Below are 18,997 nucleotides of genomic sequence, written 5' to 3' on the forward strand. Positions count from 1 at the left end.
CTGGTATAACTCAAGCTCGGCACATCTCGTCCCAGACGTCTCAAAGCAGGCCCCTGCTGGGCTGTTCTCATTGCTCATGTGGCTTATACCGGGAGAGGTGAAGGGGCGGATAAGCGAAATAGAGGACCAGAGAACCGTTCGACGCAGTATCAGGCCACTTTCGATCGGGGTAATGAAAGCATGCTTGACGACGACCTAACTCAAGGTACCATGGACTCATGGAAGAGTCCAAGTAGACCGGTGCGGGCCGTTCTCGAATATCACGCCACAGCCTATGGCTGGAAACGGGAAGACAGCCACGTGGGATTGCGCGGGGGCGGGGTTTGAAAGGTGAGCCCATGTATCAACGCTGGCCGGGATTCAGTGCTTCTCCGTCACCTCGAGCACTACTGTGTGAATGAAAGACAACATGGCTTATTTAATATCTGAAGCATTGGACCCAATGACTGCTGCGAAACTGGTAAATGAGGTGTGTCCCAGGGTATAGTTTTCCTGCCTCGATATCCCATCCTGCACCTCGGCCCTTCTCACCCAAGCAATGCTTTGCCACCTTGAAAAAACGTTTGGAATCCCATCAACCCGTCGCAATGCAACACCGAAAGCAAAAGAATTACGAAACACAAATCAAGCGTGTACCCCAGGAAAATCGCGCGGTTAACTCCTGCATTCCTCTTCACCTGACCACCCCCATACCGTTCAAGCGATGCATCGGAACCTACTTCGCGTTGTTCGCAACTGATGCCAGATAGCCAAGCAGAAAGCTTCGGTCGGCAGGAGAAATCGGTGTCTGACTGCCGCGACGGGACTCTGACAGGCCCTCCGGGACACCCTGGCCGCTTGCAGAGGCCAGAGAAGCCACACGCGATCGCATGCTCCCATCTGGAGGAGCCATCATCTCTCTGGCCTTTCCCTTATCCTCGGAAGCAAAGCCAGGCCCGGGGCTCGGCGACTGAGGCTTGCCAAAAAGCGATAGAAGCTTTTGCCTCTGTTCGGGGGGCATCTGTGATTTCTGCTGCAGCCCAGCAGGTGCCGGGAGAGCGGATGCTGACGGCGGGCTGGCCAAGCTGGCCGGCTTGTCGACCCCAAAAACCGAGGCTAAAGCAGGCGCACGAGGGCCAACAGGTTTGCTCATGTTCTCGGCTCGCTGGAGGATCTGATTCGGGTGCATTTGAGGCGAATGATTATTGTATATGGCGGGATTATTGTTCGCGCCTTGGTGATAGAGACCTTTATTCTCCGTTGTTCTCGGGCTATAACCCCCAACATTCTGAGGGCTTCTGTGCTCTTGTCTACTAAGCTGAGACTGGAGCGATAGACTTTGAAAGGGTATTTGGGAGGTCGGATCCGAAGCGCTCTGAGGTGGTCTGCTGAGAGGACTGCTTGAAGCTGGCTGAACTCCACGGAACACGGGACTGGGAACCTCCTGATTGCTAGCCTTTACGGTCGATATTCCCTTCAAAAGAGCAGCGCTAGCTGTAGTTCCGGGTAGTTCAACGGGTTGGTTGGCAGGTGGGGAGCTGACTTCAGGGTTCTTGAACATTGAAAGGAGGGCAGACCGATGCGCAGGATCGACAGGCTGCTGAGTCCTCATGGATGGACTTCCCTGGGGGTGTACTACGCCTGCACCCGGCATGCTAGGCGACTGAGGATACTGAGGAGCTCCGTTTCCATGAAGTCCAATTGGCGACTGCCCCTGCCCCTGAGACGCGGATCCGTAGAGCTGCTGGTTTGCCTGACGAGCCTTATCTGGACTAGCTGTTCTCGTGTCTGACTTGAGCACTCCCAAGAGAGCCATAGAGTGATTAGAGAGTTGACTGCTAGGCGGCTTGGGCTGATACATCATGTTCTGACCTTGCTGCTGGAAGTGTGCTGATTGATACTGAGCATTCAGGGGTTGGTTGACAGTCCCCTGTGCGTGTTGAGGGGGCGGCGGGGGTGTGCCGTCGGCAAACGCATTTCGGTTCAGCAGGATCTTTTGAGCTTGAGGCGGCAATGGTTGGGGGTGCCTCAGGGGCGGCTGTGGCAGATGAGCAGCGCCGCCCATCATCGAAGAGCCGTACTGCCTGGCTTGAGGATGAGTTGAGCCAGCATTTCCAGGCTGTTGGAATGCCCAAGCCTGTGGCGTCCCGTCTGGACCGATGGGGAAAGCCGGCGGAGCTTGATAACTCGCCAGCGGTGCCCGTTGCTGAGGGTGATGTTGGCCATGAGGGCTTTGAGGCTGTGGGGCCTGCCTAATAGTATGATCGAGGGGCGTATGAGGGAGCTGCGAGACTGGAACCCCTTGGGCGACTGCTTGATTCTTGGCCTGCAGGATAGCGAGCAGCGATGCGCCCTTGTCTGCTCCAATATCTGGAGAGGCTGGCTTCGATGTTGCTTGTGCTGCCGTCGGATGGACCTTCAAGAGCCGCTGCAATTCCTGTGTTGCACCTTCCAGAGTATCGAGGCCTGGTGTCCGAGTCGATACATCAGTCGCGGGTTCGGTTTGCCAAACTTCGTCTTCAGTGACAGGCTCCTCGTGAAGAGAGTAGGGGTTGAAGTGCGCCTCGTTGGCAGCCTTGACAGCATCTTTTCTCTTTTGCTGCACGACCCATTTCTTCAAAGGAACCAGAAAGGGTGCAACCATGTAGAACTTGTTCGCATTCGCAGCGGCGGCGGCTTCGTTTTGAGGTTGGTTCCCTTTCTTTCGAAAAGCGGGTAGCTCAGATAGTTTGTACCACTGAATCTTGCTGATCTCCTTCCTCGTCCGCGGCTCAAAGTGGGTGTCCATCGGTACGTCGCGGAATACGTAGAGCCTCAACTGCTGCTCTCTCATGGTGACCTCGATGTACTTGACGTCTTCTCTGTTCTTGGGAACCAGACCAGCAGCATGCAAATCGTATCCTGTCTCCTCGTATACCTCACGAACGGCACATTCAAGGTCGTCTTCGTCCTTGTTGATCTTTCCACGAGGGAAACTCCAGTTGGCACCCTTCTTCCAGCCTTTGACCAAGATTGTCGAGTCCATAGCCTCATTGAGCATGATGGCTCCCCTCACAGGGACTCGAGTCTTGTACTGCAGGAACTCCTCAAAAGCCTTTGTATGATTCTCGACCGAAAACGGAGCTAGTAAGGGACAATGTTGGAAAATTCGAAGACTGAAACTTCGAAGTGTCATGGAAGGAAGCGTGGGGTCAAGTGGTCGGACGAAGTCTTCGTAAAACCATTGTGCCTCCTCTATTTGGAAGCAGATGCGAGCAACGGACGACAGGTCTTCTTCAGGTAGGTTGATGATAAATCGGACACATAGATCGTCCAACCCTATGTACTGTTAGTCCTGCCGCAGCAACTGTCATGAGTTGATGGCGCAAGGCTGGGGAGCTATCGCCGTTTATCTTCCAAGGTGTGGGGCAACCAACAATCCTCTAACTGCATCTTTTCTTCGGCCATGTTGCGCGATGGCTAATAACATGTCCCAAGGACGATGTGTCTATTTTAGTCGGGTGTGCCTGGCGAGGGAGTGAAGGTGGCGAAATGCTCCTGGCAATGAGTCTGTGTTGAGGTCGAGGTGAGGAGCCGTTGCATGGTACGGAAAGAGAGGCTTGGGGTTTGGTCGGGCTCGAAGCTTTCCGCTTGCGACCAGAATGCGCGTGCTGCAACGAGAACCGGCAGCGACGGGCAATTCAGCGGATCAAGGTGGACTGAGTTGCGGGACAGGTGCAGCTTCCCAGAGATGCGGTGTATTTGTTGCTTGGAGCGGATGCGCTGACAAGCGGCCTCTCGGGGTGGTGATAATTTGGAGTTGGGGTGAGATAGGATGCGGAGTAGTGACGGGCACTGCACGTCTTTGTTGACGATGGAAGATACTGCAACGTCAGGCAGCTAAGGTAAGGTAGGTAAGGTACAACGTAAGGTAGCTGGCATACCCGCGGACCCGTTCCTCGAGATGCCTGACTGGACGTGGCAGATGCCGTGGTCGCAAGCTGCTAAGCGAGCTCGTGATTGGGTGCGACTTTCCTAGCTCCGCACGTGTCAAACAACGCACTGTCTCAATATGCGTCGAGTATTGTGGTCACTACAGTGCGCATAGAGTTGATGGCCAAACTGTCATGACACAGCCCATCTCTCCAGCTTGTCAACCACATCAGATCAACACCTCGCTTCCATCCGGTCTCGACCGGTCCCTGTCAGCTATATGTTGCCTCAACTGACTGTTGAAAGAATTAAGCATGGAGGCCAACAGGCAAGCTCCCTCAATGGCTTTTCATCCTATGCGAATTTTCTTTTGGGGGAATGCACCCGAGAGGTGGGAGCTTCCTTGACACAAGGGGCGAACTTTGAAGATTCTGGAGGAGAACACAGCCACGATATGGCTGTGCACGTACATCACTTGCCACACTTGCGTGGCTGGACATGCCGACCTCTCCCTCACCCATCCCATCCCGGCGGTTTTGTTACGGGTATCACTAAGGTAGGTACTGAGTCTGCTGGCAAGTCATGAAAGTGTGCTGCATTGCATGCAATTCAGGGCCATTGAAGACCAGTCGCGGCGCACGCTCATTGGAGACCAGCCAACTGGCCGCTGCAGCATGATGTGAAACGACTGCGGTCTAGCCTGCTCAGACCCCACTGAAGAGGCCTCTCGGAACTGAGGCAAGTGCATTGGCGTGCAGTGACCGACAAAATTACATCATGATGGTAGTCTGGTCCCCTGACTTGTCAAAACAGGAATTCTGGGCGCCCGCGGGGGAAAACAAGCGTCCAAGGGACCAACCTCTTCTAACTTAGCTACAAACCAACCTACGTAGTGTGCAGCGAGCACAAGAGGCAACTTGATCTACCATACCACCCATACAACCCATACCTTACCACACCTTGGCAACTCGGACCCTGCCAGCCAGCTTCCCGGCTTTTCTCTCAACACCTACTTATATCACCAAGACAGTTCCTCTCGCTCAGTTGCCGCAAGCCGTCTTGGAATCTCTTGACCTTTGACAACCTCACCTTCAGGACTGACTGCCTACCAGCTTGCTAAGGTATTCTTACTTCAACCTACGCCAAGAGCACACAGGACCGCGTTGCGAAAGCCTTTGTCGATAACGGTCCCGACGAGCTTGTCTCTGTCTCAGTGCGCCACTCATCACTACCAGTGACTGGGAAACACCGTTCTTCGCAATCCGGCAGTCACTCACAACCTACCGGTCCGGCACTTCGTCAACGATACAACTGCAAACATGGCCAGTCTCATCGCCAAGTGGGTCAGCAAGAAGATTCTGGCTGAGAAGGTCGAAAACAAATTTGGCCGCGAGGTATGTTACCTTCTTACACCTGGGCCCTGCGCTCACCCGCGATACGGTGGATCCACGAACAAATCGTACTGACCTCATCACCAGGACCCTTACTTTGAGAGCGTCCCCGCCACCAGGCTTGATGGTACCCCCAACGGCAAGGTCAAGAAGCGCAGAAAGGCCTTGCCACCAGGCCTTTCCAAACAAGATGGCGAGGTTTTGACCAAAGTCAAAAGAAGAGCCTACCGGCTCGATCAGTCGCTTTTCAGCTGCTGTGGTGTGAAATTTGGATGGGGTAGTGTCATCGGCTTAGTTCCTGCGTAAGTGCCTGTCCTCCTCCCCTGCTGCTGCATCACCCCCACAGTCCCCATTCGGCTTATCGACAAGACATCCACTAACGTCATGTTGGCTGCAGTGTTGGTGATGTTCTCGATGCTTTCATGGCCATGATGGTTTTCAGAACCTGCTCTAAGGTCGAAGGCGGACTCCCAAATTCAGTCAAATCCCAGATGATGTTCAACATCATTATCGATTTCGTCATTGGCCTGGTGCCCTTCGTGGGCGACATCGCCGATGCTGCTTTCCGCGCCAACACCAAGAACGCCATTCTTCTCGAGGAGCATCTTCGCGAGAAGGGAAAGAAGAATCTGAAACGCAGCGGAGCTCCCATTCCAGCCGTCGATCCGAGTGAGGCAGATGAATGGGATCGCTTGCAAGGCGACCGCACTCCGCCCGAATACGTTAGCCGTGAGCCCTCTCGCAATGGACACATGTCAGCAGGCCGCCATGAGCGCACCCCGACTGCTCCAGCCGCCGCTGCAGTCAGAGAGGAGCGTTCCGGCGGTCGAGGCTGGTTCGGCTTTGGAGGTCGCTCGAGGGTCGATGACGACGTTGAGGCGGCTCGCGATCCCAGAGACAGACCTGCTCGTCAATCGCGTCATTAAACTACCGGCTGCTCGAGAAATACTTTTCAAAAGCAGAAGAGTCGAACTTCAGAGTTGGCGATGTCGACAAACGGGGTGACCCGTCGGAATTCGTGGTGGCTGGAAAACACACTTGGTGTTTGCGTGTAGCCCTTGGTCAAAAGATGACGGACGCTTGGTCTGCCTGGCTCTGGATACTTGTTTTATGAAGACTTGGACGAAGAAGATGAACATGACACGATACCTTTTCTTTTACATACCCCCGCTGCTTTAGTTAAGCTGTCAGTAGTTTAATACGATTCACTGGAAAATCAGGGCCATGCAAAGAGTTGACGTGTACGTGACACATGAAATGTTTGGATCTGAATGGGAATCCGAAAATCGGTGTCCGTGCCAACGGTCAAATTGGCGATCAGACTGGTGATGGTAATTCCGCAAGTCCGCTTCCAACGCGTCGACCCGCAGCCGAGAGTCATACAGTCAGGATTTGTCGATGCTTAGACGAGATTACATGGCTGATGAGTCTTGGATGGGCCACTTGGGTTCCACCGGAGCTGGAGCTAGGACGTGTTCAGTTTATCAGATCTGATCTGATACCTGACATCGAAGTACCTAAGGGAAGGATGGGCTTGGAACGCGTCGAGTCGTAACGCCGAGGACGGATCCAGCTCAAAGAAGCGTGTGCAGGGCCGGGAGACGGGGCTTGCAGGCGAGAATTGGATATCTGGAACGTGTGTGGCTCGGCCGAAGCTCTCGAGTCTCCGGACAGAGCTTGCTCTGGTTTCCCGGCCATGACATCGTGTTGCCTGGTTGGCGTGCCGGGGGTGGAACGCAAGCGGCCACTTCGGCGTCGTAGCTCGACCCAACTTACAAATGATGAGCATGTTGAAGAGGGAAAAAAGGGCCAAAAAAAGAGGGCTGGGCCTGGCATATTCCGTTTGGGACCACAGTCGGTAGACTTTTCTGCGCCAGGTCTTGGGCACTTTGCAGGGTCTGGAAGTGGAAAGGTGAGAAGCGAGACAAGATCCTCCCACTTTGGAACGAAACGCGCCGGCGATGCCCCTTGGAAGACGCGCTTTTTAGTGGGGTGGAGGGGAATTGATGGCGCGTGGATTCAGCTTTGAGTGCTCTGGGCAATCAGACCAGCTTCCGCAGCCACCTGCGAAAAAGGTACGAAGCTCGAGGTACCCAAGTACTTGCTCCGTAGAAAACACGAAAACGCGAGTATCCCTGCCCTGTGCTCAACGCGTCCCACTACCTAGCGCTCGGTGCTGCTTGCCCGCTACATAAACTCTGCCTTTCCAGAGTTCCTCTACCATCAACAGACATCTTCTTCACCCCCAATCACGACAACACCACAACCCAAGACAGACTTACGACCTCAATCTCTTCTTCCAAAGTCTTGTCTTCCCCTTGTTCCATTCAATCGCCTTCATTCTTCCTCTCCCGCCGATTTTCACACACTTCCGCCATGTCTATCGAAGTCACTCCTTCCAAGCAGGTAAGTAGACGTCACCATTCAGTCCAGCATCGCTTGACTCTGGTCCACGCGCTTTTTACAGTCGCAATCGCTAACAACCACTTGTCCAGGCCGCTGCTGCCCTCGACTCTTTCAAGATGGAGTCTCCCGTCAAGAAGCTCAACTTCAACCCCGCCGACAAGGAGAACCAGCCCCTCACATCCGACGTTGCCACCGCAACCGAGAAGACCGATGTTCAGACAAAGCCCACACAAGAAGTCGTTAAGAACGAGAACAAGATTGTTGTCGCTCCCGGCATCAAGGAGCAGGAGAAGGATGAGCCTCTTCTCCAGGAGAACGGCCAGCGCTTCGTCCTCTTCCCCATTAAGTACCATGAGGTATGTGAACGCGTCGCAAGACGCGTAAAGTGGTTTGCTCTTTGAACCATGACTAACTCGCGACTTCCAGATCTGGCAAATGTACAAGAAGGCCGAGGCTTCCTTCTGGACCGCCGAGGAGATTGATCTCTCCAAGGATCTCCACGACTGGAACAACAAGATCAACGATGATGAGAAGTACTTCATCTCTCACATTCTTGCCTTCTTCGCCGCGTCGGATGGTATCGTCAACGAGAACCTCGTTGAGCGCTTCTCCGGCGAGGTCCAGGTCCCCGAGGCTCGCTGCTTCTACGGCTTCCAGATCATGATGGAGAACATCCACTCTGAGACCTACTCCCTCCTCATCGATACCTACATCAAGGAACCTGCGCAGCGCACCTACCTCTTCAACGCCATTGATACCAGTACGTTATCACAACCCGCACCTACATGACCGCATGGCTAACTAGCATCACAGTCCCTGCCATTCGCAAGAAGGCTGACTGGGCCCTGAAGTGGATCAGCGATGAGAACTCCTCTTTCGCCCAGCGTCTGGTTGCCTTCGCCGCCGTTGAGGGTATCTTCTTCAGCGGTGCTTTTGCCTCCATCTTCTGGCTCAAGAAGCGTGGTCTCATGCCCGGTCTGACCTTCTCCAACGAGCTCATCTCCCGTGATGAGGGCCTGCACACCGACTTTGCCTGCCTCTTGTACTCTCACCTCAAGCACCGCCCCAACAAGCAAGTCATTGAGGACATCATTGTTGATGCCGTCAAGATTGAGCAAGAGTTCCTGACTGAGGCTCTGCCCTGCGCTCTTCTCGGCATGAACTCCAACTTGATGAAGCAGTACATCGAGTTCGTTGCTGACCGCCTTCTGGTCGCTCTTGGCAACGACAAGGTCTACAAGTCTTCCAACCCCTTCGACTTCATGGAGAACATCTCCCTTGGTGGCAAGACCAACTTCTTTGAGAAGCGTGTCGCCGATTACCAAAAGGCCGGTGTGCTCAACAGCACCAAGAAGGCGCAAGAAGAGACCAAGGTTGAGGGAGAGAACGGCGGAGACTTCGCTTTCGATGAGGACTTCTAAATCATCTTCGAGCGTCTGAAGTTTCTGTTGTTTCCTTTTCCCCATATACCCTTGCACATTGCACACGCATGGTGTTTGCCAGAGCGTCTTTTCACACTCCACACTCAAAACACCCTCCCCTCACCCGATCTGAGGTTTAGAGCTGTTTTTCCTTTTCGTACATACATGGCGTTGGCGGGGATCATTTTACAGGGAGTTGGAGGTTCCCAAGGACTGGTTGGATGACTGTGGAAAATGGGGCATGAATGTCTTTGATGGATAATGTACCGCAGTGATCCTCTTTTTTAGTAATCGCACATGACATAACAACCAAATGTTTCTCTTTCGTGATGCGATCTGCATTGTCTTCCACCGGTGGCTTCTCCCAAGCTTGAGTGCTTGGTGTTAAGATTTTCCCTATGTTTCGTCTAAAGACGACTTGATGTATGCGAGTAAAGCCTTTGCAAGGCTCTTTGACACCTTTTCGACTAGTGATGCTTTCTCCATGATATGTCTGCTGACCGCAACTCGCCCAACATGTCAGCCTCAACATCGTCTTCTACCCACGGGCAGCATCGCGTCGTCTCCCACTCCTGAATGACAACATGAGTGACATAACCTAGGCCCTCATTTCTTGCCCTTCTTCTTCTTCTTTCCACCAGCACCTCCACCTCCAGCAGCCTGAGATTTCTCCACAGGCGTCGCCGCCCCGCCCGCAGGCGTATCCTCCCCGCCTGCGTCAGCCATCGGCTCGTCCTTGGTCGCAACGGCGGCGTCCAACGTTGCCGGTTTCGAGGTGGACATTGTGCGGCCCAGGGCGCCGAGGCAGGTGACGAGGCGGGAGACCTCGGCGGCCTTTGTGGTGCGGTATTTGAGGGCGACGCCGCTGACCGGGTCGAAGGTCTTGATGACGAGGGAGCCGCGCGGGGGTTTGGCGTCTGTCATTGTTGCGTCTTCTGTAGGGGCGGCGGAGGTGCCCTCCGAGGTCTTGGTCTTTCGGGGTTTGACTGCTTTGATGGAGTACTTTGTTGTGATTCTCGTCTGCTTGGGGGGCGCTGGTGGTTAGCCGCCGCTACGTGTTCCCTCGTCCAAAGTGAACAGATGAGCTGTTGGTAGGAGGGTTCAACTTACGGTTGTCGGACGGGCCTGGAGGAGCAGAGACGACTGCTCCAACCATTCCTGGCTGGTCTTGTAGGTCGGCATTGCGATGTGAGGATGGTGATGATGGGGGTGGGGAGAAGAGAAAAGGCCACGGCCTTGCGCGGTCCGGGCTGTATGCGCGCACGTGGGAGGTGTCGTCGATAAATGAGCGCCTGAGCAATGGCAATCTTGGTCCTTGGGTAGGTTGGTTCGACGAGTGTTCGCTAGGGTGTCATGCGCGCCGTGGTGGTCGGAGTGACGTTCGATGTCGTGGAGGTGGTCTGGCTTTGGTGGAGGATGCAATTTTGGTGGGGTTCGGCCTGAGTTGAGGTACCCCGACCTTGCATGCCTGGCGAGGGGCAAGTTTAAGCCGCACACTTGGGACTATTACCCCAAGCTCAAATACTTCACAATTCTGATATGCATATTTTCCAGACAAGCTTAGTACCAGAAAGTTCTCAAGGTTTCAACAAATTTCATTCAAGTCGACTTTTTTCAACGGGTTGGGTATCTCGTATCCTAGACTCCGAAAGTAATTGACCTCTCCAGACCGCCATTTCGCAGCTTCTAAAATTCCTACATTGGTGTTGTAACCGCTTCATGCATGAGGATCGGGTACCCAGAACATCACATCTTGATCTGCCGTCGCAAAGAAGTTGTACCGCGGGTTGAATGCCAAGACCGCCGCCTCTCGCTTTTCCTCCAATACCCAGGTAGCATCGAGGGTCTTGTTCTCGTTCTGAGACGGTGTCAAGATATCCCAGACCAGGACATCCTTCGGACCACCGCTCAGAACGTAACGGCCGTCCACAGAGAAGCAGCAATCACCGCTGCTCTCGATTGTAGGCTGGTCTGTCTTCGGCATACTGCCATTGATGGTGCTTGATGTCTCACCAGCCGCCAGCCGCCGGGTTCCGCCCTCGGGCTTACGCAGGTACGCCTTCAAGCTCCCATCGAAAGCATCGAGTATGAAGTGGCCGGGCCCGCGAGTGCCGACGAGTATATGCTTGCCGTCGTTCGAGAATTCTAGCTTTGTCCAACCCCTGACTACGAATTGTGAGTCCACGTGTCTGCCGGCGTCGACGACATCAAAGGTCGCAAATGGCGCCTTGTCGTAGTTGCGGCAGTCATATAGCAAAACGCTTCCGCTGTTCGTACACGCGACAGCAAAGGTCTGCCCCGACGGATCGTATGCGGTGAGATACGGAGAGTTGAGGTTCAGTTGGCCGCACCATTGCTTCGTCGAAATATTCCAAAGGCGCACAGTATTGTCTTGGCTACACGAGATGAAGTTATCAGCGCCTGGGTGTATGGCAATATCTGTGACGCTCTTTTCATGGCCCTCGAAGTATCGGATGAAGGAATTATCGTGGGTAGCCAAATATCGGATCTGATCTGATAGGCATTAGCCATTGTGCGGCAGTTTGAGCGTAAGAGAGCCTACCGTTTTGCTTCGTACTCGCGTAGATGATGCTGGAACTCGTATGCGTGAACTTCGCCAGCTTAACGCCGTACTTCTTGCTTAGCAAGTTCTTCTTGTGCATGCCTTCCTTAACGCTGTAAATCTGAATCGTCTCGTCGCTCTCTGAGGTCATGAGAAGCTCGCCCGGGTCGTCGAAGTCGAGTGACAGCACGTGTGGTTGCGGACGGCCATCCTTGATGTCTTGCCTTTTGAAAAGCTGAGAAACAATCAGTCAAAGAGCTCTCTATACGGTTTTTGGGCACTCCTTGCCTTTGTTGGGCGAAATGATGATATGACTTCGCTCAACGGGGTGGTATTGTTGGTTGCCAGAGACCGCGTGATGTTGAGCGAGTTTCCGTTGGCTGGGGTCGACTCGCGATGATCCAAGTCCATAGGCGTCGAAGCCATGATGGGTTCTTTCAGGATCCCGAGAGCTATACTGGCTGGGTCGAACAGCGACGCCTCAATTAATGCTGTCGCGAGCCGTAGGCAAACGATCTACTCGTCGCGGGAGCAAACTTGAGGTTGTGCGGTAAAATGCGGCAAGTTCCTTCAAAGTGAAAGTGAATAAGTGCAGTCGTCCTTAGGTTGCAGGTATGTTTTCTGTGGATGGGATTTCAGACCGCGTTTTGTCATGCGATGCGACTGTAGGAAACCAAAGAGCTTCCCCAATTCAGTTTCGCGGGGTTGTGGTGATGGGAGAGCTGACTGTGCCACAATTCTTACACCACCCCTGGCGTATTGCAGAAAGACTCTCAGCCACACGTTGTAATGGCCAGCCTCCCATCGTTGACAATGCGCGACTTCGCATTGGAAACTGACGTCCCAGCAATGGGCCAGCTAGATTGACGCCCCCCTTTTTGGTCAGGATCTGGGGTACCGAATACCGACTTAGGCCGCTGTGGCCCGCGAACCCTGCCAATTGAGTCCTACAGACGCCGGGATCGGCAATGGCTATCCACGGCCATATTGACTTTGAGCAAGAAAAATCCCAATTTCTCTTCCGCGCGCGGAGCTTACTGAGAATCCTGTAGACCTGTAGCCCCGGTACAAGAGTCAATCCAGTCACGTCAACCCAGTGCCAGCCCGACGGAACTCAATCTATATCGCAGTCACATCGCCAACTTCCTTTCTTGAGTTGCGCGCATTACGGCGAACGGGTTCTCGAGGAGTTAGACTATGTAAGAATCTGCCCAGACATTTGCATTTGTCGATGTTGACTGGCTACCGGCTTGCCACGACGTCAATCTTGCTGACCCGCGCTGTTCCGTCATTTTAGGTACTAGCATTCCGAGATCGCGGTGTCACTCTTTTCTCTCTCTCTCCTTCCAAACGAAACCCGATTATCACAGGAGTCGCGACCACAAATTACCAGTATCTTACACATCACCGATACCCATTTCATTCTTATCTCTGCGACAAGACCAATTGACACAATGTCAACAACCCTTGGGCAAGTCATGGCCCGCAGTCCAGCATCCGCAAGACCAGCGAAGCTAACCTTCGCAACAGCGCCTTCATCGCTGGCGGCATTGCCGCCTGCGGCGCTGTAACGGCCACGCATCCTTTCGAGACTGTCAAGATCCGGTGCGTCTGATAGCGACGACGCTCGCTCCTTTCCCGCTCCCTGCCGCCGGCAACGCGCTGACCCCTTCCCCGACGTGTGCAGAATGCAGTTGCAAGGAGAATTGAAGGACAAGGGACACCAGCCGCATCAGTACAGAGGCCCTCTGCAGGGTGTCTCTGTTATCGTGCGCAATGAGGGTGTTAAGGGAATCTACCGAGGTATCGGCTGCGCGTACATCTACCAGGTCCTGCTGAACGGATGTCGTCTTGGATTCTACGAGCCTATGCGCGAAACCCTGTCGACTCTCATCTTCAAGGACGGCAAGACGCAGAGCCTGGGCATCAACATGGCTTGCGGTGCTGGATCAGGAATTATGGGTGCCGCCGCCGGCAGCCCTTTCTTCCTCGTCAAGACACGGTTACAGAGCTACTCTCCCTTCATGCCCACCGGCACACAACACAAGTACCGCAATGCTTGGAATGGTATGACCTCAATCTACGGCGCCGAAGGCATTCGGGGACTCTACCGAGGTGTTGGTGCGGCCATGATCAGGACGGGTTTCGGTAGCTCCGTGCAGCTTCCCACCTACTTCTTCGCCAAGCGGAGACTGGTCCGCCATTTGGGTATGGAAGAGGGTCTGCCTCTGCATCTTGCTAGCAGCACCGTCAGTGGTTTCGTCGTTTGCTGCGTGATGCACCCTCCTGGTAAGTCTCAACTCAAGATTCCCTAAGTATCTTCGCGTACTAATCCTCCTGGCAGACACCATCATGTCTCGCCTGTACAACCAAAACGGAAACCTCTACAAGGGTGTCTTCGATTGCCTGGCCAAGACTGTCCGCACTGAAGGCTTCTTGGCTATTTACAAGGGTTTCCTGCCTCACTTGGCTAGAATCCTCCCCCACACCATCCTTACCCTGACCCTGGCGGAACAGACAAACAAGCTGATGAGAAAGCTCGAAGACCGCATCCTGCCTTCGGCTACCATCCAGACCCCATGATCAATCATTGATCTTGTACCTATTAAATCAGCGTTCCTTGCATATATGGAGTTAAAAATGAGCTGGGTAGACGGGGTGGAAATGTCACGAGCCGGGGACCGGCTTCTAGAGAACATATGGGGGGTTGGCTAGGAATGTAGTGAGGCAGAATACAGGTCAGAGGTCACGCCAGACTGGCCGGCCGGGGGAGGTGCTTTGAACGCGCAACTTGTGTTCAATCTATCCATATATAGACCGTTCACATCCATAACACAGTTTCCCTGCAGTGCGCTTCCTACTGTCGTCAATGTCCTCTCCAATTTCGCCCTTCCACCGGGCATCTCCCTGTGCATCTACGTCCATGCCGCAGACCGCGCACGCATCGCCGTCGCTCTCTCGTGTCAACTTGCCGCTAGTGCGAACGACGTTGGCGACGACGGACGGATAGCTCTCCTCCACCTCCTCAAAATACCGCGCCATGACGTCCTCGATACTGAGCTCCTTGTGCGAGACAACAGCGTTGCTACTTGGTCCCACTTCCAGGGCGAGGTCCTTCAAAGACGGTATCAGGCCCGCGTACGTGATGACCTCCCGCCTGAAAACGTCTCGAAGGAGGTAGTACACTGGAAGCATCGTTTTCTCCGTCCCTCGGACAGCCTCCTCGCCGCCCTCCGCGCTCTGCTCCTCCCCCGCACGAGAAAACGTCATGACGGGAACAGGGCCGTCGGCGACCTGCCATGGTACGGCGAATCCGCGGCCCTTGGCCGTCTCGGCGAGCGTCAGCTCGGCCAGGGCAGTCGTGGTGCATCCCAGCAGCAGCGCGTGGCACTCCCTCTCCACGGCCAGCGACAGCAGCAGATTCCGCACCAGGAGCCTCAAGATATCCACCCGCGACGTGACGGATGGCAGGGCCTCGAGGAGGCCGCTGAGCTGCTGCGCGGGTGCGAGGCCGGGCTGTAGGGTGGGGAGAACGGACCAGTCTATCGTGTCCAGCTTGAGGGCGTCGGCCAGTGGGACGATTTGCATCGAGAGGTTGGGGAACTGCTCTTTGTACTTTTCAAAGAGCAGGCTTGCCGACGACGAGGGGGTCGCTTCTGCGGCGTTTGACAAGTCGGTGTCGATGTGGACGACGTGCACCTCGTACGCGACGCGCAGGTTCTTCTCCTTGAGGCCCTGGAGGTTCTTGTCGAGCACCTGGACCAGGGAAGCCGACGAGGGGCCGAGGGAGAGGCCGAGGAGGTACTTTGCTCTTGCGTCGGGGGTGGTGCCGAGCTTGTCCTTTACATCGCGGTATGGCTGGGCGAGGCGCTTCACGACTCTTTGTACGATGTGCTGCTCATAGCAAGTCCTGCGTGCGTGTGTGTTGGTTAATTCCCTCTTGAACCTGGACATGGGACATATGGGTTTGAGAATACTTACTCGCAAAGAGGATCCTTTCTCACTTTCAAGACGGTCGGTGTCTTGCATCGCCTGCATGGGCGTGGTTCCGTGTTGCTGCTCATGATGGCGGGTCGGGCCGCAAGGAGTAACGTCGAACTGCTAGGGCTGGGCTCAGATGCGGTTATTGAGTGTCAAAACAGTCGACTCAAGCCTTGCTCGAATGTGAGTATTGAAAAATATATTGTGGCCTACTAAACGTCCAGCGGCGTTGGTGCAGGAGTTAGTTGTCGATGATGAAAAGTGAGAGAAAGGTTCCGCCACCAAAGTTGACTCAGACTCACACTTTCTTTGGTGTGTGTAGTTTGAATTTTTCTGGCTGAACTCGTCTTTCTCCATCACCCCCGCGAAAATTACTCAACATCTATTGAAGTCAACAAACGAGGCAAACATGATGGAACTTTTTACATCGAAATTGTGCATTCATTAAATTAAGACATTTCCGGTTTCATCATATTTCGGGCAACCAGCGTCGTTGTCATCTCTTCGTGCACATCCTTTCCCGCCAATGAAGATGGTGTTCAACCTCCTGTAAGGAAAACTTAGGGAAAAAACCGATGATCTAATAGCTTCGAGATGTTATACCACACGTCTTCTGGCCCGAATAACAAAGCTGGCGTCAACTGATATGAGATTTAGTCGTATAGAACTAAGTAACTTGTCCCGTCCCAACGAGCTTCCAGTTGAACTCAACTCGGGCTCATGAAAAGATGCAGCCCAGGGGATGCTTCTCAAAGAATCCACGGTCCTTCGCCCAAGCATTCTTCAAAATGTCTCTTCCCTCAGATGCCACTGACTTCGCTTGGTCTTGCGTGCCCCAGCCCTGCACTGTTGTGCCAAACCCGATGAGATGGACGGCAACATGAAGTAGTGTTCGGAAGGCAAAGTCGTCATCCACTGCGCCATAGCCGTCGATAAAGCCTTGAATTAACCATATCCCGGCTTCCATATCTTTGTATATTTTCAGTTCGTATAGTTCCGCAATCATCTGGCCTAGGTCGAGAGGTTTGACCGCAAGTTGGCACATTTCCCAATCGACGACAAGAAGGCGGCTATGCTCATCATCCAAAGGTTTTTCCTCTAGAAGAATGCTAAAAAATCGTGAGTAGCATGGTCGGAATGAAGGTGTTTGGGACGACTTACTTCCCGGTCCAAAAGTCGCCGTGGATGACATGCAGGGCTTTCTCATCTATCATCTCCTTCTTCACACTGTTCACGACGTCTGCAAAGATATCGCTACAATCACCCAGGATATCCGGGAATCTTGTGATGGAATTGGGGAGTCGTTCATAGTTCATCCATCGCTTCAGCGTTTGCATTTCCTTGTTTCCTGCTGCGATATCGCGAAACTTGAGCTGTTTTCCCGAGTTGCTCCAGTCATGAAATGACCGAAGCCACGTACCCACCGCCCTACCAACGTCGAGGGATTGTGACTTGACTGATTCCAGAGTCGATATCTGCGGGGTTGATGCTGCGAAATACTGAAGTGCATAGTTCTTGAGGCTAAGTGGGCTTGGCTGGTACGCTTGAACCTGGGTATTGGTCTCTTCATTGAAGTAGAATAGCTTCGGTGTTGCTACGGTGATGTTTTCACTAGTGTAGAGTGGGAGTTCTGAGAGATCTTTCAAACAACTCTCTTCGATCCGCTGCTTCATGTCAACCATTGATTTCCTGCTGGTCCAAAGACTAGAGACTCACGCATCTTGACGTGGGGAGTTTGAAATCGGGACTCTGGGCGACGAAGCCCTCACCATGCTTTACAGCTACTTCGGCATTCCCATCGAGCAGCGGCTGCAGCAGCTTCACATGAAATATGAAGTTTGTCGTTCCCCCACTGAGGAGGCGGGCAGACTCGAAGGAGTATGGCGTACCGGCCAACTCCGCCTTCACCTCACGAAGCACACGATCCGATATGCTTTCGTCTGTCATCTTTATTGCTGAACTTGTGGACGAAGCTCGGGAAGAGTAGTTTCGTCACCTGTTGAAGGGAAAGCGGGGATAGTTTGCGATATCTGTACCAATTTGGAGAATGAGGGGATGTGAAGTTCGTGTCACATACGAAGTAATTCAAGAAATCATTGGAATACTTTCGAGTATAAAAGAAGGAAAAGACGGACTTTATTCAAACTTCGGCTGGGATGCTTTTTCCCTTCGTTATCTTCCAATAAATCGATCGGAGCGTCGCTTCCCCAGGATGGGTTGAATGACAGGGCAGCTGCAGTCCGCAGCTAGAAGGCTGATGACTCACTCGGCGTGATGTTTTAATCTTTTCCATCGCATCGCATCGCGAAGCCCGAATCCCTCGAAACACATCGTCCAATGAAGATGCAAAAACAAGTCACCGACTTGCTAGCTTGCTGTGCTGGCCGTCACTAAGAATCATTCGCCCGTAGTATAGCAAAGTGTTCCTGCGTATGCCGAGTACTGGGACTACGCATCTTCCACATCGAATAGCCATGTACAACGAAACTCAAGTTGTTGTAATGAGGAAACCAGCCTGCGACAATCGCGGACAAAGCAATCCGATCATATAATAATCCAAAGTAAACCCTCAGCTTGGCTTGCTCGCCCATCGAGTCAATCATCCTAGTGTCAATGAGAATTTAGGCCTTCGCGTCAGACGATTTCTTTCCCAATCGAGTGTTACAAAGAACGACCTTAGTCTCGTCACACAGAGATCGAGGTCGAGGTTTCAAATAACTTGTATAGATCACAAGCATTGGCCTGCAAGGGCGTCGCATGCAACCGGAGATGAGCTTTTCTGGGAGACGTGTGACATGATCAACCACTTACACTCACTGTTCGGACTCGGTGAAAGACAATGCCTGCCAGATCAAAGAACGACATATACTGCCAAATACCTCGGCATGCTTACGACCATGGCAGGTCCTGCGAGCTCTAGATTGTTCCCAACGGCTAGGATGTTCTATTCCTCACTGGATGTGAACGGAGGCCATGGCGTTGCTGACCACTGTGCCACCGTCCGAGAGGTTGTCGAAACTAGCCCTTCTTCAAGCTAAACATGACTTCTATGCAATCTAGAGGCAGAAAGAGGAGATTGATGATGGGCAGCGTGAGGAAGTGGAACAGCCGCAGTTCCCCTTGGCAGTGTTAGTAGATCAAACGACACATGCAACTCCGAACCCCAGTCTCGTGTCAATCGGCCCTTGACCTTTGCAGTTCAAAATTACAGTCGCACCAGAGCCCATTGGTGGTTTTCGACTTGGCTTGAGACGGGTTGAAATATTATACCTAGTCTCAGTCGGAAGAAACGGATGACCCACAGGAAATTGGGTGGTTGGATAGTTCCAATTCAACTTCAGCCA

At 53.4% G+C, this 18,997-nt stretch overlaps 8 protein-coding genes across 8 annotated transcripts; 3 read left to right on the forward strand and 5 right to left on the reverse strand.

Moving 5' to 3' along the window:
- Nucleotides 1–285: 285 nt before the first annotated feature.
- BDZ83DRAFT_598401 (uncharacterized protein) lies at nt 286–3,884 on the reverse strand. The gene is made up of 2 exons (XM_060506946.1): nt 3,396–3,884; nt 286–3,297 (listed from the first exon to the last, which is right to left on the reverse strand). Exons 1-2 carry the CDS (start codon nt 3,424–3,426, stop codon nt 716–718), a joined length of 2,613 nt encoding a protein of 870 aa, XP_060371256.1. The 5' UTR covers nt 3,427–3,884; the 3' UTR covers nt 286–715.
- Nucleotides 3,885–5,210: 1,326 nt separating this feature from the next.
- BDZ83DRAFT_555304 (PH domain-containing protein) lies at nt 5,211–6,190 on the forward strand (the record flags this gene model as incomplete). Its single annotated transcript, XM_060503515.1, has 3 exons — nt 5,211–5,285; nt 5,370–5,584; nt 5,680–6,190. Coding segments are annotated over 3 exons (801 nt in total), but the record flags the coding sequence as incomplete, so codon positions are not given.
- A 1,167-nt stretch (nt 6,191–7,357) lies between these two features.
- BDZ83DRAFT_598411 (ribonucleotide reductase) lies at nt 7,358–9,423 on the forward strand. The gene is made up of 4 exons (XM_060506947.1): nt 7,358–7,688; nt 7,778–8,044; nt 8,115–8,448; nt 8,502–9,423. The coding sequence occupies exons 1-4, from the start codon at nt 7,659–7,661 to the stop codon at nt 9,107–9,109; spliced, it is 1,239 nt and encodes a 412-aa protein (XP_060371258.1). The 5' UTR covers nt 7,358–7,658; the 3' UTR covers nt 9,110–9,423.
- BDZ83DRAFT_598415 (signal recognition particle 9 kDa protein-domain-containing protein) lies at nt 9,424–10,654 on the reverse strand. The gene is made up of 2 exons (XM_060506948.1): nt 10,220–10,654; nt 9,424–10,129 (listed from the first exon to the last, which is right to left on the reverse strand). Exons 1-2 carry the CDS (start codon nt 10,289–10,291, stop codon nt 9,716–9,718), a joined length of 486 nt encoding a protein of 161 aa, XP_060371259.1. The 5' UTR covers nt 10,292–10,654; the 3' UTR covers nt 9,424–9,715.
- On the reverse strand, nt 10,650–12,334 carry BDZ83DRAFT_598416 (WD domain-containing protein). The gene is made up of 3 exons (XM_060506949.1): nt 11,961–12,334; nt 11,673–11,907; nt 10,650–11,623 (listed from the first exon to the last, which is right to left on the reverse strand). Exons 1-3 carry the CDS (start codon nt 12,096–12,098, stop codon nt 10,827–10,829), a joined length of 1,170 nt encoding a protein of 389 aa, XP_060371260.1. The 5' UTR covers nt 12,099–12,334; the 3' UTR covers nt 10,650–10,826.
- Nucleotides 12,335–13,360: 1,026 nt separating this feature from the next.
- On the forward strand, nt 13,361–14,255 carry BDZ83DRAFT_646181 (mitochondrial carrier domain-containing protein; the record flags this gene model as incomplete). Its single annotated transcript, XM_060509931.1, has 2 exons — nt 13,361–13,961; nt 14,017–14,255. The coding sequence occupies 2 exons, from the start codon at nt 13,361–13,363 to the stop codon at nt 14,253–14,255; spliced, it is 840 nt and encodes a 279-aa protein (XP_060371261.1).
- A 219-nt stretch (nt 14,256–14,474) lies between these two features.
- Nucleotides 14,475–15,736, reverse strand: BDZ83DRAFT_746619 (uncharacterized protein; the record flags this gene model as incomplete). Its single annotated transcript, XM_060513298.1, has 2 exons — nt 14,475–15,582; nt 15,654–15,736. 2 exons carry the CDS (start codon nt 15,734–15,736, stop codon nt 14,475–14,477), a joined length of 1,191 nt encoding a protein of 396 aa, XP_060371262.1.
- A 635-nt stretch (nt 15,737–16,371) lies between these two features.
- Nucleotides 16,372–17,600, reverse strand: BDZ83DRAFT_715097 (phosphotransferase; the record flags this gene model as incomplete). Its single annotated transcript, XM_060511710.1, has 3 exons — nt 16,372–16,762; nt 16,815–17,317; nt 17,370–17,600. The coding sequence occupies 3 exons, from the start codon at nt 17,598–17,600 to the stop codon at nt 16,372–16,374; spliced, it is 1,125 nt and encodes a 374-aa protein (XP_060371263.1).
- Between the last annotated feature and the right edge of the window lie 1,397 nt (nt 17,601–18,997).

This window comes from Colletotrichum acutatum (assembly GCF_030867785.1).
Source record: "Colletotrichum acutatum strain CBS 112980 chromosome Unknown BDZ83scaffold_3, whole genome shotgun sequence".
NCBI classification, from domain to species: Eukaryota; Fungi; Ascomycota; class Sordariomycetes; order Glomerellales; family Glomerellaceae; genus Colletotrichum; species Colletotrichum acutatum.

Coding starts and splice junctions, on each gene's coding strand:
- BDZ83DRAFT_598415 (XM_060506948.1), bottom strand. CDS start 10,291: ATGCCGACCTACAAGACCAGCCAGGAATGGTTGGAGCAGTCGTCTCTG. Junction 10,130..10,219: donor TCCAGGCCCGTCCGACAACC/GTAAGTTGAACC, acceptor CCCCCCAAGCAG/ACGAGAATCACAACAAAGTA.
- BDZ83DRAFT_598416 (XM_060506949.1), bottom strand. CDS start 12,098: ATGGCTTCGACGCCTATGGACTTGGATCATCGCGAGTCGACCCCAGCC. Junction 11,908..11,960: donor CATCATTTCGCCCAACAAAG/GCAAGGAGTGCC, acceptor ATTGTTTCTCAG/CTTTTCAAAAGGCAAGACAT. Junction 11,624..11,672: donor CGCGAGTACGAAGCAAAACG/GTAGGCTCTCTT, acceptor AATGCCTATCAG/ATCAGATCCGATATTTGGCT.
- BDZ83DRAFT_598401 (XM_060506946.1), bottom strand. CDS start 3,426: ATGGCCGAAGAAAAGATGCAGTTAGAGGATT. Junction 3,298..3,395: donor AAAGATGCAGTTAGAGGATT/GTTGGTTGCCCC, acceptor AACAGTACATAG/GGTTGGACGATCTATGTGTC.
- BDZ83DRAFT_598411 (XM_060506947.1), top strand. CDS start 7,659: ATGTCTATCGAAGTCACTCCTTCCAAGCAG. Junction 7,689..7,777: donor AAGTCACTCCTTCCAAGCAG/GTAAGTAGACGT, acceptor CCACTTGTCCAG/GCCGCTGCTGCCCTCGACTC. Junction 8,045..8,114: donor TCCCCATTAAGTACCATGAG/GTATGTGAACGC, acceptor CGCGACTTCCAG/ATCTGGCAAATGTACAAGAA.